Source organism: Bufo bufo, chromosome 1 (genome assembly GCF_905171765.1).
Source record: "Bufo bufo chromosome 1, aBufBuf1.1, whole genome shotgun sequence".
In the NCBI taxonomy this organism is placed as follows: domain Eukaryota; kingdom Metazoa; phylum Chordata; class Amphibia; order Anura; family Bufonidae; genus Bufo; species Bufo bufo.
The window spans coordinates 46,736,640-46,754,862 of record NC_053389.1 but is presented as its reverse complement, the minus strand read 5'-3'; the positions used below and the strand labels follow the sequence as shown (position 1 = coordinate 46,754,862).

At 49.4% G+C, this 18,223-nt stretch overlaps 1 protein-coding gene across 2 annotated transcripts in view; it reads right to left on the bottom strand.

The window, feature by feature from the left end:
- Positions 1-17,497, bottom strand: part of IFFO2 (intermediate filament family orphan 2) — a 54,491-nt gene extending 36,994 nt beyond the window's left edge. For both annotated transcript variants that reach the window (XM_040422846.1, XM_040422853.1), the window contains exon 1: positions 16,865-17,497. In XM_040422846.1, coding sequence (XP_040278780.1) covers positions 16,865-17,463 — 599 coding nt within the window. In that variant the 5' untranslated portion in view covers positions 17,464-17,497. The remainder of the gene's footprint in view (positions 1-16,864) is intronic.
- Between the last annotated feature and the right edge of the window lie 726 nt (positions 17,498-18,223).

Genomic DNA, 18,223 nt, shown 5'->3' with positions numbered 1-18,223 from the left:
CACAGGCGCCGCTGATCACACAGCAATGTGATTTCTGGAAATGGATGACTGCGGAGCGCTCTCCAGGATTCTTGGCATCAGTGTGGGGTGGGGGTGGATACAGAGTCACTTCCTAACAAGGGGGGGGGGGGGGCTGTTCTTACAGTCAGACATGCTTCCTCTATGTATCACATCCCCCCCAGAAGCTCCCCCATATTCTATTCTTTGCTGGTGGTTTACTTACTCCTAGCAAACAATCCTTCTGTGTAGTTCTCCATCCCCTGACTTCCTGCAAGGATTGTGTTTCTACAACACAGCAGACAGGCTAAACAAGCAGCGCTGCAGTGTAAAGCATAAGGGGAGCAGCAGCCTAAACCAATGATGAGACCGGGATGTGTGTCTCACACCCCAAGTAGGCAATGCAGCTAAGCTGGAGCGACTGATCACAGCCAAGGAGCAACCACACAAGAATAGTAGGAATCAGTCATCTGGCAAACGATTGCAAGCTCACAAGTCGACGTTCACTTTAAAGAGCAGCTGTCCCCTCTCCCAACAGGTCAGTTATAGTAACTACTGCATTGCCTCCATTATCCCTGCTAGAAGTTAGGAATTAATTGCTATTAGTCTGCACTGAAGGTCCAGATGGGTGTTACCAGGGTGGGGGGGGGAGACGTGTCAGTGTATAGTCTAACACTGATTGGATAACGTCAGACTGTGCATGGACACACCCTAACTGGTAACACCAATATGGACCTTCATTGCAAACTGCTAGCAGTTATTTCATAACTTCCAGCAGGAATAATAGAGGAATGGCAAAACAGTCATAAGAATAGATGCTCCCATGGGGGGGAAATGCAAGTAGTTCCTAAAAGAGACATGTTGGGAGAGGGGACAGCTCCACTTTAAGAACTGCTGCGTCATAACTGTGTGACTGCCGCGTGACAGCCAGCTGACGCCGTCTTATGTCAATGGTCTCATACACAGAAACGTGGCGCCCTTAGGGTGGCTAGATATTTTACAATAAATACGCAACATCCCTCTAATGTGTATGTGGGGGGCCTCCCGACTTCACCCCGTGGACAGAAGGGTCGGGTGGGTTAGATTTCAATTGCCCCATCTTTATGTTCTCAGCCATCTCCCATTAACACCAGGCTGAGCATGCATGTATGCAGAGGGCTCGGGAGAGATAGCCATCTAAGGTTATTGGTGCATTATTAAAGAGACCACACACACATGCAGTCGGCAGAGCATGCGTGTTGACGGAATAAAGGACAGGCACCCATTACACGTACAGGACGTTGGTCGCCATCTCAGGTTTCTGGTTTTGATTTCTACAAGAAGAAAAATGAAGAGACTCAGATGGAGGAGAAGTGATTCCACTGCAACGTCAGGGAAGCAAGATGTTTTCCAGGGGCAGAACAAGTGAATCGGGGCCGTCACCACACCCCATGAACACATGGGGCCCCTCGCCGCACGCCCGCTTCTGTCCACAGTGAATGTAAAGCTCCCGACACAAGATCCATCTGGGAATCCAGACAACAAAGACGAGGGGAAGGAGAATTCCTCAGGACAAAAGGGCCTGAAGTTCACCCAGAAAGGAGAGAGTCTGCAATCCACCGCATTGAGAAGATTCAATGGGGCATGGAGGCGAAGTGCGCAGGACGGTAATCTGTCACCGCCTGATGGCGTCACCTTCACCATGGTGATTGCACTGCTGTGGACAAACATTATCAGCAGGGGCCGACAAATGCCACATGATCTACAGGAGATCAATCGCTCAGGACCCCAAAGATTTCCCTCCCCCCCTTCCCAGCCTCAGGACTCTGCAGCTTTAAGACGGTCTGACAATAGCGCTGACACAGGAAAACCGCTCTGCAGTGCTGCAATCTCACCGCCGCCTTCATACACGGAGGGGGCTCAATGCCAGGACTCTAGAAACACAGGCCAATTACTTATTCATTACCGGGGGTCAGGTACGGGAGGGGGTGCATCCATACGAGGCCCATCACCGCCATTACTGGCATGTACTAGGGGGATACGTATCGGGCATAAATCCTGTTATCTAGGGGTGTATTAATTGGGTAGTAGTCCCCCGTATCGGAAAGATATCAGGGCATAGAGCCCATTAGAGGCCCAGTCCCCCCATACTGGGAGGCTAGCAGGGCCCCCCCCCCATACTGGGAGGCTAGCAGGGCGCAGCCCCCCCAACCCCACATACTTGGAGGCTAGCAAGCCCATATTGGGAGGATAGCAGGGTACAGTCCCCCCATATTCTGATCATACTTGGAAGCGATACTCGTATCCGCCGAGTATCAGGGATTAGTTAAAAGGGCCACACACACACGTCATGGCTGTGATCCGCACGTAGACAACCATTATGTGGACAGTAGAGCAGTAATGACACACTGAGGCAGGAAACGCGGCGACACAGCAGACATACATTGTTGGTGGGGGGTTGGGGACCCTCCAGTGACCTCCATGTAGCAGCATAGAGCGCGGCGGCCTCGCTCTCCCCCCGCAGGACTTCGCTCAGCGCCGTTTACTTACACGAACATGTCCGGAGATCTCAGGGGCAACGTCCTCAAATACAAACTGTGCTGAACCCTCCAGAGTCAGGGAACGACCCCAGGGCAAAACTGGAAGACAAATATATAACGTATACGAACCATATACTGGACCCCGCCGCCATACTGGGCGACCTTAAAGGGGACCCCTGGATCCCGGCAGAGGATGCAAATTAGAATGAAAATTCAACTCAATTCCTAAAAGTAATGGACGGCTCACAGCGATATACGGATAAAATAATCAAGATGAAGTCAAATCACGCCGAGTACTGTCACCTCGCCTTACAGACCAGTCCAAATCCAAAAAAGTCATCTATATAGTAAGGTCCTAAAGGCAAAAGTATATATTCATATTTCTCAGTGTACAAATCAGGAAAAGATAAAAATATATACCCCCCCCCCCCCCCCCCTTTACGGCTAATCTACACAAATCATGGCTCCAAAATACATCTACGGTAATGTGCCCTAATATATAAGCAAATACAATAGTAGTATTAGTACTGCAATCTCCGGTCCGACAGTGAACCTCGCCGCCGGACTGGAGATTACCAATAACGAGGGCTTATGCGCCAACAGCTGCTCCATAATACACTGGCACCTGCGTGTGCGCTCTGTTTCACGGAGGCGGACCCATTCACTTGAATGGATCCGCAATCCAGAAGATACGGAGTGGAAGGCCATGGACGCACTGTTACAGAGGGCTCCCGGAGAATTTTTTTTTTGCGGCGCAGACCCAGTCAAGTTGAGCGGGTCTGCATCCGTCAGCACTGGCCACACGGACATTGTGGTCCCCAATGCACGGCAGGCTGAGCGCACATCACTGTTACTTTTCCCCGTTCTTCTGATTCGTCAGAAGAACAGAAAGAAGAAAAAAAAACGGATCCTGTGCATCAGTTATGCTCATTTGGCATCCATTTGAGCCATTTCAGTCTGAGATCCGTTATTTTATTGATGCACATTGACACCAGCGTTTATATTTTCCAGTATTGAGATCCGTCATAGGGTCTCAATAGCAGTGAAAAAAATGCTTCCGTTTTGTCGCCACTGTCAATTGGGGACAAAGTGTAACTAAACAGAACGGAGCGCTCCAAAATGCATTCCGTTGCGTTCCCATACCGGAGAGTAAACAGCAGCAGGCTGCGGTTTTCTTTCAGTCGTGAGATGAGGAGCCAAACGGATCTGTCATGACCCACAATGCAAGTCAATGGGGACAGATCAGTTTTCTCTGACACAATAGAAAACGGATCCGTCCCCCATTGACTTTTAATGGAGTTCATGACGGATCCGTCTTGGCAATGTTACAGATAATACAACCGGATCCGTTCATAACGGATGCAGACGGTCGTATTATCAGTAACGGAAGCGTTTTTGCTGAACCCTGCCGGATCCAATAACAACGCTAGTGTGAAAGAGGCCTAATACTTTTACATAGTAATATTAGATTTTATTTGCATATACATTAGGGCAAATTTATGCATTTTTTGGAGGCATGAATTGTGTCCATTAGTGATGGCTGTGAGGGGGGGGGGGGGGGGGGTTCATATATTTTGACCGTTCTTTTCCCGATTTATACATTGACAAATATTAATACTTCATGATAGTCAATTTACGCCTTGAGGACCTTACTAAATAGATCACAATAAACATTAAAAAAATCACATGACAGACAAAAGCAAGTGGCTTGGCATCGGAGCTTACAATCTAAAGGGATCAGCAGATCCCAACCCGGGACCTCCTACGCGGACGCATTTCCCTACTGAATGCTGCAGATTGTGGGCGCAGAGATGTGCGCCAACGCCCCCTCCCCCCCATGGCCGGCAGATAGAAGCCGATGAAGTCATCATCCACAAGTGAAAGCCTGTCAGCACCCACGGAGTTAACGTCCCCACATTCCTTCACCGTGCCTCAGTGACAGGTGGGGACGCTGTAACCCTTCCCCTGCCAGGAAGAGCACACCCCTAATAATCATGTATTAGAGACATCACTGTGTATAAGACCTGGGCAACTTAGGAACACTCCGCCTCAAGTCGCATTTCTTCCTCCGGCCGATATCGGACGCCATCACCGCGATACAAAACGTCGACCGTGGCTCATAAAATACAAAAAAATTTAAAAATTAAAAAAAAAAAGCTACAGTGCTGCGGAATAGGTGGGCGCTATATGAGCTGCAGGGAGAAATACAATGATGAAACCGGAGGTACTCCGCATCCCCCGCGGGAATCAATGATCAGTAGGATTTGGGGGCAGGCGAGGCGTTAAGCCCGATGCTCACAAAGACAAGATGGACGTCAAAGGCGCCTTTTCCCGTCTCCTTCAGATCTATTTCTGGACTCCGCAGGATGAATACAAATCCAATAGGAGCAAATCAATCAGTCAGATGTGGGTGGGGGAGGGGGCGTCTGTACAGTATTAGGCTACTCTCACACTGGCGTTTTGGCTTTCCGTTTGTGACATCCGTTCAGGCCTCTCACAAGCGGTCCAAAAACGGATCAGTTTTGCCCTAATGCATTCTGAATGGAAAAAAGGGATCCGCTCAGAATGCCTCCGTTCCGCTTTGGAGGAAGCCCCCAAAAACGCTGCTTACGAAACTGAGCCAAACGGATCCGTTCTGACACACAACGCAAGTCAATGGGGACGGATCCGTTTTCTACGACCCAACCTGGCAAAATAGAAAAAATAAATAAAAAAAAACGGACGTGTCCTCCATTGACTTTCAAAAATGATACAGACGGATCCGTTCTGAACGGACGCATGCGGTTTTATTATCTGAACGGATCCATCTGTGCAGATCTATCACGGATCCGCACCAAATAAGAGTGTGAAAGTAGAGGAGAGACAGCACTTTACTGCACTACAGCAAAGGAGCAGCAGTCACATGACGTCACCTGGAGGGGGAGAGATGAAGGTCACCGGTCCTGGTGCTGTAATCTGCAGGGGACACATTGCAGAATTCTGACTGTTAGAGCTCATGCACATGAATATTATATATATATATATATCATACACGACAGGGCAGGTGTCAATTTCCGCATGGAACAAAAAAAAAAAATTAATAAGTCCCCGCCCACAGCCACACGTCGTAAAATAATCTAAACCTAGAGAAAATTAATAAAACCACAAACAAATCCATAATTGGCCCCAACAGATATTTTCACAGGCTTTAATGGAATTGCTGGAAAAACATTAGGGATGCGCAGTTACAAGCCCTTGACTTTAGCGATACCGGCCCTTTAATTGACCACTAGGTCATTGAAAACCACCAGTCAGCAGCAAGGCCTTCTCCATGACATCATGACGACGGCTCAAGTTCAGATCTCTGGAAGAAAGCAGCCGTTTTCATCCTTGAGCTGTCAGAGGACGTTTCCTTGTAATAAATCAGGCCGGCTGGAGTGGGGAGGGGGAGGGGTACAGACCACCTACACCTGATCAACCTGTTCCGGGTCCGGCAAAGTGGTATTTTTGTAAATATTTTGCAAAAAATAACAATACAGACACCGCCGCAGCCAATCATTGGCCTCCAGTGGTGACTGCATGTGCGGCATGTGACGGTGGGGAATGTCACAGGTAGGCAGTGGTTATATTTTATTACATATTAACTTTTAAACATTCTGGACCACCCCTTTAAATTCACTACTGTATACTGCGAGCTCCTTAGCTCCCCAAGTGGTGCTGGCAGAGAACCATAACTTTTCATGCAACTGTCTACTCTACACAGGGATAATAAATTATATACACAGCTCAAAAAAATAAAGGGAACACAAAAATACCACATCCTAGATCTGAATTGATTAAATATTCTTCTGAAATACTTTGTTCTTTACATAGTTGAATGTGCTGACAACAAAAATAAAAAAATGGAAATCAAATTTTTTAACCCATGGAGGTCTGGATTTGGAGTCACACTCAAAATTAAAGTGGAAAAACACACTACAGGCTGATCCAACTTTGATGTAATGTCCTTAAAACAAGTCAAAATGAGTCTCAGTAGTGTGTGTGGCCTCCACGTGCCTGTATGACCTCCCTACAACGCCTGTGCATGCTCCTGATGAGGTGGTGGACGGTCTCCTGAGGGATCTCCTCCCAGACCTGGACTAAAGCATCTGCCAACTCCTGGACAGTCTGTGGTGCATTGTGACGTTGGTGGATAGAGCGAGACATGATGTCCCAGATGTGCTCAATTGGATTCAGGTCTGGGGAACGGGCGGGCCAGTCCATAGCATCAATGCCTTCGTCTTGCAGGAACTGCTGACACACTCCAGCCACATGAGGTCTAGCATTGTCTTGCATTAGGAGGAACCCAGGGCCAACCGCACCAGCATATGGTCTCACAAGGGGTCTGAGGATCTCATATCGGTACCTAATGGCAGTCAGTCTACCTCTGGCGAGCACATGGAGGGCTGTGCGGCCCTCCAAAGAAATGCCACCCCACACCATTACTGACCCAATGCCAAACCGGTCATGCTGGAGGATGTTGCAGGCAGCAGAACGTTCTCCACGGCGTCTCCAGACTCTGTCACGTCTGTCACATGTGCTCAGTGTGAACCTGCTTTCATCTGTGAAAAGCACAGGGCGCCAGTGGCGAATTTGCCAATCTTGGTGTTCTCTGGCAAATGCCAAACGTCCTGCACGGTGTTGGTCTGTAAGCACAACCCCCACGTGTGGACGTCGGGCCCTCATATCACCCTCATGGAGTCTGTTTCTGACCGTTTGAGCAGACACATGCACATTTGTGGCCTGCTGGAGGTCATTTTGCAGGGCTCTGGCAGTGCTCCTCCTGTTCCTCCTTGCACAAAGGCGGAGGTAGCGGTCCTGCTGCTGGGTTGTTGCCCTCCTACGGCCTCCTCCACGTCTCCTGATGTACTGGCCTGTCTCCTGGTAGCGCCTCCATGCTCTGGACACTACGCTGACAGACACAGCAAACCTTCTTGCCACAGCTCGCATTGATGTGCCATCCTGGATAAGCTGCACTATCTGAGCCACTTGTGTGGGTTGTAGACTCCGTCTCATGCTACCACTAGAGTGAAAGCACCGCCAGCATTCAAAGGTGACCAAAACATCAGCCAGGAAGCATAGGCACTGAGAAGTGGTCTGTGGTCACCACCTGCAGAACCACTCCTTTATTGGGGGTTTCTTGCTAATTGCCTATAATTTCCACCTGTTGTCTATCCCATTTGCACAACAGCATGTGAAATTGATTGTCACTCAGTGTTGCTTCTTAAGTGGACAGTTTGATTTCACAGAAGTGTGATTGACTTGGAGATACATTGTGTTGTTTAAGTAAAAAAAAAAAAAAAAAAAAAATTATATATATATATATATATTATATATATATATATATATATTACACACACATACATACATTATATTTAAAGGGGAACTCCCCAGCAATAGCATTCCACTCTCTATTGTATAGTGAGGGAGAGGTCACCCTGTAACGACACCTCAGCTCTATATATGGCTTGTATCATAACATTTATTTTGTAGGTGGACAGGGACGCAGACAATACAAGTGACGAGCAGCTGTGCATGATGGGAGGGAGCCCGGGGTGAGGACAACGGTGACAGCACTCAGCCCTGCAAATATTCCAGGAATGCTCATCACCACCCATCTGCATCTCCTGCAGTCACACAGAGGCCGAACCCCATTTTACAGACAGAATTAAAGGGGGTTTCCATTATTACGTGAATCAAGCTCCATTGCTGTAGAACGAAAAATTCTACAACTATCTAACAGGCTTGGTGTTCGAATTGCTCATCACTTAAGATCTCTGTTTGCTGAGGTTGAACGAGAACACTTGTTTCCATGCAGAGGCAGTAAACCTACTAGTCCTGCTGAGACGTCGATACATTGCATCCGATGCAGACACAGCCCTGGGCACAAGTCTACAATGTAGAGACTAGAGCTGCATTCACTATTCTGCTGGCTTCACAGCTGAAATCTCCCAGCATTCCTCGCTATTAAGCGTGTTTCATGACACTGTCCACCCCTGCCCTCTTTCCTGGGGACAGGGCATTCTCCCCCCCCAGCCGGCCACGGAAGCTGCAGACAGTTGGGGGATGCCGAGATGTGTAGTATTCACAGCAGCAGTGTTACAGTGTTGCAGATGAAAGTAAAAGTCATAGTGAGATCTGCTGACAGATGCCGTGCTGCGAGTCATGAGGATTCACTTCTCAAGACGTCGCTGGGAATGTAGTGGATGGGAGTGATAGTCCGACAGCGGCGGGCAGGCATTTACAGGCGTGGAGCAGCTCCGCGTACGGTCCAGCCCTGGATGCTCCGCTTTACGACGAGTCCCTGCTGCCAAATTACAGGGAGGAAAGATTTACCAGGGACTAAAGAAATCCAATAAAAGTCCCAAATCAGCGACAATGAAACTACTTCTGAGGAATCATCATCCGCAGGCCAATCCTAACAGGTGAAGATTCTCACAGGGCAAAGTCAGCAGAAAGTGGGCACAGACAGGACATCCTCTGTCAAATATGAAAGGGGGGGGGGGGGGGGGTCAGCAATTCAAAGCTCTGGAGTATAATACAGAATGTAACTCAGGATCAGTACAGGATAAGTAATGTATGTACATAGTGACTGCACCAGCAGAATAGTGAGTGCAGCTCTGGAGTATAATACAGGATGTAACTCAGGATCAGTACAGGATAAGTAATGTAATGTATGTACACAGTGACTGCACCAGCAGAATAGTGAGTGCAGCTCTGGAGTATAATACAGGATGTAACTCCGGATCAGTACAGGATAAGTAATGTAATATATGTACACAGTGACTCCACCAGCAGAATAGTGAGCGCAGCTCTGGAGTATAATACAGGATGTAACTCAGGATCAGTACAGGATAAGTAATGTAATGTATGTACACAGTGACTGCACCAGCAGAATAGTGAGTGCAGCTCTGGAGTATAATACACGATGCAACTCAGGATCAGTAATGTATGTACATAGTGACTCCACCAGCAGAATAGTGAGTGCAGCTCTGGAGTATAATACAAGATGTAACTCAGGATCAGTACAGGATAAGTAATGTATGTACACAGTGACTCCGCCATACAGATGCATCTAATGTGACAATCTGGTGAGGATGACATCTCAGACAGGACCATGTACCAGTGCAGATAAAAGCTGTTAGTTTAGAGCGCACAGGACCATGTACCAGTGCAGATAAAAGCTGTTAGTTTAGAGCGCACAGGAGATTTGTGGTTGCCGAATTCAGCTCAGGGGATGGTGTACACCGCTACACTGCAACAAACTCTCTGCTGTTAGCAGTTACACCAATTCTCAGATACTTCTGTGGGGCATCAAGTGCAACCTACTTCCAGGTTCCTGTGTGGATCCCATCCGTCCTCCTGACCAGGGCAGGTTCTACTTTCACACTTGCGGCAGAGTGATCCGGCAAGCAGTTCCGTCGCCAACTCATGGCATTAGTAAGACTGATCAGGATCCGGATCAGTCTTAAAAAGGCCTGGTCAGAAAAATGCATTGGAATGCCGGATCAGTCTTTCCGGGGTCATCCGGCAAAACGGATCCGGCATTTATTTTTTTCAGTCTGCGCATGCGCAGACTCAAAGGACGGATCCGGCACCAATACATTCCTATGGACGGATCCAGCATTCAGGCAAGTCTTCAGTTTTTTTCCGCCGGAGATAAAACCGTAGCATGCTGCGGTTTTATCTTTTGCCTGATCAGTCAAAAAGACTGAACTGAAGACATCCTGATGCATCCTGAACGGATTACTCTCCATTCAGAATGCATGGGGATAAAACTGATCAGTTCTTTTCCAGTATTGAGCCCCTAGGACGGAACTCTATGCCGGAAAAGAAAAACGCAAGTGTGAAAGTACCCTAAGCCATTGTTTTCTACCGTCAGGCAGCTCGAAACCTTCGCGGTGCGAGGCATCACTGCTTCCCAGGGCACAGCCCCCCCCCCCCCCCCCCCCCCCCGAGGTCTGTGGGGTCCTCACACGGCACGACTAGGACATTTTCCGTAAAAACATTCCCTATGGGTCTGCACCGATCCCAGTAATAGCAACCGGAGGAGAAATTCCGCAGCTGCAGAACAGAGGCCGGAAAAATTCGGGGCCCCAGCGACGGGTCGGAGTTCAGCAACTTTAATACATTGAGTATTTCACTTGATTTATTTCATGATCAAGAATCTTGATCTGGAATATTCAAGATCTCTGCTGGCAGTCAAAAAATAAGAACATTCCTGGTACAGCAAACCTACTTCTCACTGCTGAGGGTTAAGGCCTCATGCACACGACAGTTTTTTTTCATGGTCCACAAAATGGGGTTCCGTTGTTCCGTGATCCGTTTCCGTGTGTCTTCCTTGATTTTCGGAGGATCACCAGACATGAAGGAAAGTGAAAAAAAATCTAAGTCAAGTTTGCCTTGCAAATGATAGGAAAAAAAAAAAAAAACAGACGCGGACGACAATCTTGTGTGCCTCCGTGTTTTTTCATTGACCCATTGACTTGAATGGGTCCACGAACCGTTGTCCGTGAAAAAAAAAAAAAAAAAAAAGGAAGGACAGGTCATATTTTTTGGACGGACTGGAACCACGGATCACAGACACGGATGACAAACGGTGCATTATCCGAGTTTTCAACGGACCCATTGAAAGTCAATGGGTCCGCAGAAAATCACAGAAAGCGGAACAACGGACATGGAACACAACAACGGTCGTGTGCATGAGGCCTAAGCCTCATTCACACGTCAGTGTTTCACGGACGTGTGCTGTACGTGTTCTCCACGCACAGCACACGTCCCTGTTCATTTTAATGTGTGTATTCAGACATCAGTGTTTTAGTACGATCCGTGGGTCCGTGTTTTTATCACGGATGCACGCTCTATGTTGTCAGTGTTCACGGATCCATCACGCCCATTATGGTCTATGGGTCTGCGAAAACCACGGATGCCATCCATGTTGCACAGATCATTAAGAGCAGATTCTTTGAAAAGTTTTTCAGCTGTTCAGTGTCAGTAAAACACGGATGCAACACGGACAGCAAAAAACGGATACACGGACCCAACACGGATGCATCACTGACCCCCTGCTCACTGACACGGACGTGTGAATGAGGCTTTAGTTACAATGCATCTGTGAGCCAAGCACAGCAGCAGCACCAATAGTTTTGCTACAATGTATCAGCGCAGGCGGACTGTACCCGTCTGGTCTGTGCAGTTTTTGGAGCAAACTTAGAACATTTGGTCGGGATCCATGAATAAACAGCCCCGCAGACGTCACCCGATTCCTGCGCCAATTGTTCCCAGGGCTTCACCCTGCGCTGAGATGATTACAAGACGATTATCATGTTTATCCGAGCTCGGTTATTTACAGAGAGCTCCCTCCTGCGGGAGCGTGGCCCTGACGCCACCGCAGACGGGATTAATATAACAATGGACGGGACAGGTCCGAGCGCGCCTACAGACGACGCCGCTCCCTACGTGCAATATATAGATTACATGGGAGTTACAGACGACTATGGAGGGCCAAAAAGTTACCGTGGACCACAATGTCAGGGTCGGACCCTACAGAATCCATAGGAACTCTACGAGTTTTCATCCTCAAAGATCACGTGTGATCGGCCAAGCAGCCGCCATGACGGGAGCTGTCAGCAGCCCTTATGTTTGCGCAAGGCATTAAGTCTCTTAAAGATGGTAGACAGCGAGAAAAAAAAAATAAAATAAAAAAAATCGGGTAAACAACGCAATCCGATCACTCCACACCACGACTGACCAGAAGTAGGAGGTGAAGACCCCTTCGGACCACCACTTCCCATACCCCCCCCCCCCCCCATTAGGGCCTGCACAGATCATAGAGGGGGACTGCCAATCGTGACCCCCCCCCCCCCCCCCCCATTAGTCACTGCAGGGAGCGTGCTTTACATGGAAACAGACTGACTTCACAATGTGAAGACCCCCACACCCACCCCGATGTCCAGAGGGGCCGGACCAGACAAATGACACAAACCATGGATCGCTTACATCATAGAATACTGGGGGGGCACTCTCCACCCCCTTTACATTTTCAGCTCTGTGCCTGGATGAAGCAACCGCCTTTATCTCTGACTTCAAAGCATCGAACCCTCCGCCCTGCGGGACACTGACCTGACCGAGTACAGTACGGGGTAAAGGATGGGAGGCATGGGGGGGGGGGGGGGCGGACTTTGGTTAAAAAGCTTTACAGGGGCCATCACCCAGCTCTCCTGGACCCCTGAACGGCAGATCCGACAGGTCCACGTTGATTCAGAAAAACCGCCTTAGGGTGCATTCACACGTGGCAGATCCGCTGCAACTTAAAGGGGTAGCCCAAAGTTTTAAACTTGGGTCCGGACCCCCAAAGAGAATGAGGATCCAGTGAAGGGAGTGTAATATAATATAATATATTATATATCTATATCCGCCGCTCCATTCATCCAGAGGGCACACCGGATCCCCACTCACGTGATGTCTGGGGGTCCCAGAGGTCAGACCCTTGGTCCTGTGCATAGGGGATAACCTTAAATCCCTCGACAACCCCTTTAAGGTCAGTGCCGAGCAGGCGGGGTGGTTTCTGCGGTAGGTGCATAGATTTTCTGCAAGCCCCATGTGGATGGGCAGGACAGGAGCAGAAAATTCTGCACCAACCCTGCTGTGTGTGAACACCCTCTTGGGCTACTTTCACACTCGCGTTTGGTGCGGATCCGTTATGGATCTGCACAAACGCATCCGTTCAGATAATACAACCGCATGCATCCATTCAGAACGGATCTGTTTGTATTATCTGTAACATGGCCAAAACTGATCAGTTTTCCGTTGTGCCAGATTGTGTCAGTGAAAACGGATCCGTCCCCATTGACTTACATTGTGTGTCAGGACGGATCCGTTTGGCCCAGTTTCGTCAGATGGACACCAAAACGCTGCAAGCGGAATGGAGACTGATCGGAGGCAAACTGATGCATTCTGAGCGGATCCTTTTCCATTCAGAACGCATTAAGGGCAAAACTGATCCGTTTTTTGGACCGCTTCCGAGAGCCCTGAACGGATCTTAAAAACAGAAAGCCAAAACGCCAGCGTGAAAGTCGCCTGGGAGGACTGGATACTATGAGTCAGGAGAGGTTTCCTGTCAATCCCTTAAAATAAATCCTTGCGCCTCTACAGAGGAAGAATCTGCCCCCCTCCCCCCCTTTAAATATTTCTCCAAGAGCAGAGTAGCTTTCACTGGCCAGTAGCAAACTGTGTGCTCCAGGGCCGTGAAGGGTTAAACAGCGAAATCCATGGAGAGCGGCGGCTGAGCTGTAATCCCAGGAAGAGGCGAACGCACAGTGCCAGGCGGAAAAAGCTGCCCGGTAAAGGCGATCACATGGCATCTAAAGGATCGGCTACAATGTATCAGGACTGATCTGTCGCCATGGTGACAAGAAGTTCTGATATAGTCACAGTGATAACTGACGATTATTATGTAGTGGAGACAGGATGATGGGAGTCGTCAGTCAGACAAGAACTTTTCCAACATTAACTCTGCAGGCCCCAATATAACCACAAAACTGTGCTAAATATACAAGACCTACACTGTATACATGTACCTCCATGCTGACAGCCTCCACATACAAGACACAGGACATACATATACAGTACCTCCATGCTGACAGCCTCCACATACAAGACACAGGACATACATATACAGTACCTCCATGCTGACAGCCTCCACATACAAGACACAGGACATACATATACAGTACCTCCATATACACTACACAGGACATACATATACAGTACCTCCATGCTGACAGCCTCCACATACAAGACACAGGACATACATATACATGTACCTCCATGCTAACAGTGTCTGTATACAAGACACATGGTATACTGACCGACCCATTGCTGTATACATGTACCTCCATGCTGACAGTGTCCATATACAAGACACAGGGTATACATATACAGTACCTCCATGCTGACAGCCTCCATATACACTACACAGGACATACATATACAGTACCTCCATACTGATAGTGTCCATATACAAGACACAGGACATATATATACAGTACCTCCATGCTGACAGCCTCCATATACACTACACAGGACATACATATACAGTACCTCCATACTGATAGTGTCCATATACAAGACACAGGGTATACTGACCAGCCCAATGCTGTATACATGTACCTCCATGCTGACAGTGTCCATATACAGAACATAAGGAGATATATATATATATATATATATATATATATATATATATATATATATATTTTGAGGTCTATTTGGTAATGAAATCCCAGCGTAATGACATCACGCCCGCCTGTGCCAGGATGCACAGCAGTGAGGTGTGCACGTCTGCGTCCACCATCCCGGGCCGTACCAGCAGCTAGTGAGCGCCAGCAAAGGACACAGGTGAGTACAAGACTTTTTTTTTTTTTTTTTTTTAAGTGCCAACATTACCGGCCGTAAGGGGGGCACAGTATGGGGGGGGAAATTACTACTGTGGAGCATATTTCTACTGTAGGGGCAGTAATTACTACGTGAGGGGGGAGGGGGAATTAATCTAAGGTTTTATTATTATTACTGGGGGCACTCTAGGTGGCATTTATAATTGCTGTAGAAACTATAGGGACATTTGTAGTAGGGTCACTATTTTTTCAGCAGTACAGTACCTGGGGCATTGGGGGGCACAGTATTGGGGGTGGCAGCAGGATGACACTGTGGGGACACAAGGATGGGGAGGTTGATGGAAAAAAAATAAGAAATCTAAAGTGTCTGTGTTACAAACTCTGTAGAGACGAGATGTGGCTGAAAGAATTAGTCATGGCGGTCTGGGTCTAACAGAGGAAAGAGAAGATCTACATGACAGGAGATGTCCCTGGATGTAAGAGGTATGTGGTGCTGTATTCCCCTATATGTAGAGCTGCTCACTACTGTGACCTGCGTCTCATCTTCTCCTCCAAGTCTTTTTTTTATTTATATTATAATTATATATATTTTCAATTTGGCTCCTAAATTTTTCAGTGTAGGAGCCAATGGCTCCTGTTTACATTTATTTTATTTTTTTGTCTGGAGCCCTGCACTGTATGCAGTCAAATCATATACACCTCCATGCTGACAACATCCATCTGCATTATGCAACATATACAAACATTTTTGCACAACCACCATTCCTTGTTTGCCATTTGACAGTTCTTGTTAAGACCACATAATACCGCCATGTGGTGCCCAAATAATGCTACCATACATCACTATATAATACTGGGTGGTTCAACATCCACCTGCTCCCCCATACTGACAGCATCCACTACATCCCCCATACTGACAGCATCCCCTACATCCCCCATACTGACAGCATCCACTACATCCCCCATACTGACAGCATCCCCTACATCCCCCATACTGACAGCATCCCCTACATCCCCCTGCTCCTCCATACTGACAGCATCCACTACACCCACCTGCTCCTCCATACTGACAGCTTCCACTACATCCCCCTGCTCCTCCATACTGACAGCATCCCCTACATCCCCCTGCTCCTCCATACTGACAGCTTCCACTACATCCCCCTGCTCCACCATACAGACAGCATCCACTACACACACCTGCTCCTCCATACTGACAGCATCCACTACATCCCCCTCCTCCTCCATACTGACAGCTTCCACCACACACACCTGCTCCTCCATACTGACAGCATCCCCCTGCTCCTCCATACTGACAGCATCCCCTACACACACCTGCTCCACCATACAGACAGCATCCACTACATCCCCCTGCTCCTCCATACTGACAGCATCCACTACACCCACCTGCTCCTCCATACTGACAGCTTCCACTACATCCCCCTCCTCCTCCATACTGACAGCTTACACTACATCCCCCTGCTCCTCCATACTGACAGCTTCCACCACACACACCTGCTCCTCCATACTGACAGCATCCACTACATCCCCCTGCTCCTCCATACTGACAGCTTCCACTACATCCCCCTGCTCCTCCATACTGACAGCTTCCACTACATCCCCCTGCTCCTCCATACTGACAGCATCCACTACACACACCTGCTCCTCCATACTGACAGCATCCACTACACACACCTGCTCCTCCATACTGACAGCATCCACTACACACACCTGCTCCTCCATACTGACAGCATCCACTACACACACCTGCTCCTCCATACTGACAGCATCCACTACATCCCCCTGCTCCTCCATACTGACGGCATCCACTACATCCCCCTGCTCCTCCATACTGACAGCTTCCACCACATCCCCCTGCTCCTCCATACTGACAGCATCCACTCCCCCTCGGCGCCATGTGCTGCTCCTGGCACTTACTTTCTCCGGTACTCGTCCCGCTCCCTCTTCACCTTGGCCAGCACGTTGTACAGGGCCCGGATCTCCGGGGTGATGGTGTCTATCTGGACCCCGACTCCGTCCGGATGGGTCCAGGACACCCCGGGCCCCTGCAGCGTCTCCAGGCCGCCTCCGGTGCGCCGCACGTGGGTGTAGCTCCAGATGGTGCCGGGCAGGCGGCTGTACCGCAGCTGGTTGGCATTGGGCAGCTGGTTGGCGTTGGGGGGCTCCGGGTCGGTCTGCACCGCCTGGTCCCGGTGGAAGGTCTTGCCCCGCAGGCGGCGCTCCTGCTGCTGCCGGGAGTGCTGCTCCTGCAGCTGCTTCTCCAGCAGGCGGTTCCGCCGCTCCAGCTCGTGCACCTTGGCCAGGAAGCAGCGGAACCGCACGTTCAGGGTCTTCAGGACGTGGATGTTGGAGCCCAGGTCGTTGCGCAGCGCCAGGGTAACGGTGGAGCTCTGCGAGGCGCCCGGGGACAGCGGGGGCTCCAAGTCCCGCATCATGTCCCCGAAGACGGAGGAGTTCATCATCCTGCCGGTCATCGGCTCCTGAGCACACAGGCTGCTCCTATGCGGCTGCTGCATAAGGCACGTCCATGGCGATCACCGGCTGATGGGGCGGCGGATCCTGCGCTTTGTACACTACGCCCCCGATGCCAGGCCCGCCCTATAGCGCACGGCAGGCCCGCCCCCCCGGTGACATCAGCGGCCGCCGGGCGAAGGGATGGTGCGGGAGCCTGGGCTGTACCATGTGTGTGTCATCTATAGGGGGCTGCGCTGTACCATGTGTGTCATCTATAGAAGGCTGCGCTGTACCATGTGTGTTATCTATAGGGGGCTGCGCTGTACCATGTGTGTCATCTATAGGGGGCTGCGCTGTACCATGTGTGTGTCATCTATAGGGGGCTGCGCTGTACCATGTGTGTCATCATCTATAGGGGGCTGCGCTGTACCATGTGTGTCATCTATAGGGGGCTGCGCTGTACCATGTGTGTCATCTATAGGGGCTGCGCTGTACCATGTGTGTCATCTATAGGGGGCTGCGCTGTACCATGTGTGTCATCTATAGGGGGCTGCGCTGTACCATGTGTGTCATCTATAGGGGGCTGCGCTGTACCATGTGTGTCATCTATAGGGGGCTGCGCTGTACCATGTGTGTCATCTATAGGGGGCTGCACTGTACCATGTGTGTTATCTATAGGGGGCTGCGCTGTACCATGTGTGTGTCATCTATAGGGGGCTGCGCTGTACCATGTGTGTGTTATCTATAGGGGGCTGCGCTGTACCATGTGTGTCATCTATAGGGGGCTGCGCTGTACCATGTGTGTCATCTATAGGGGGCTGC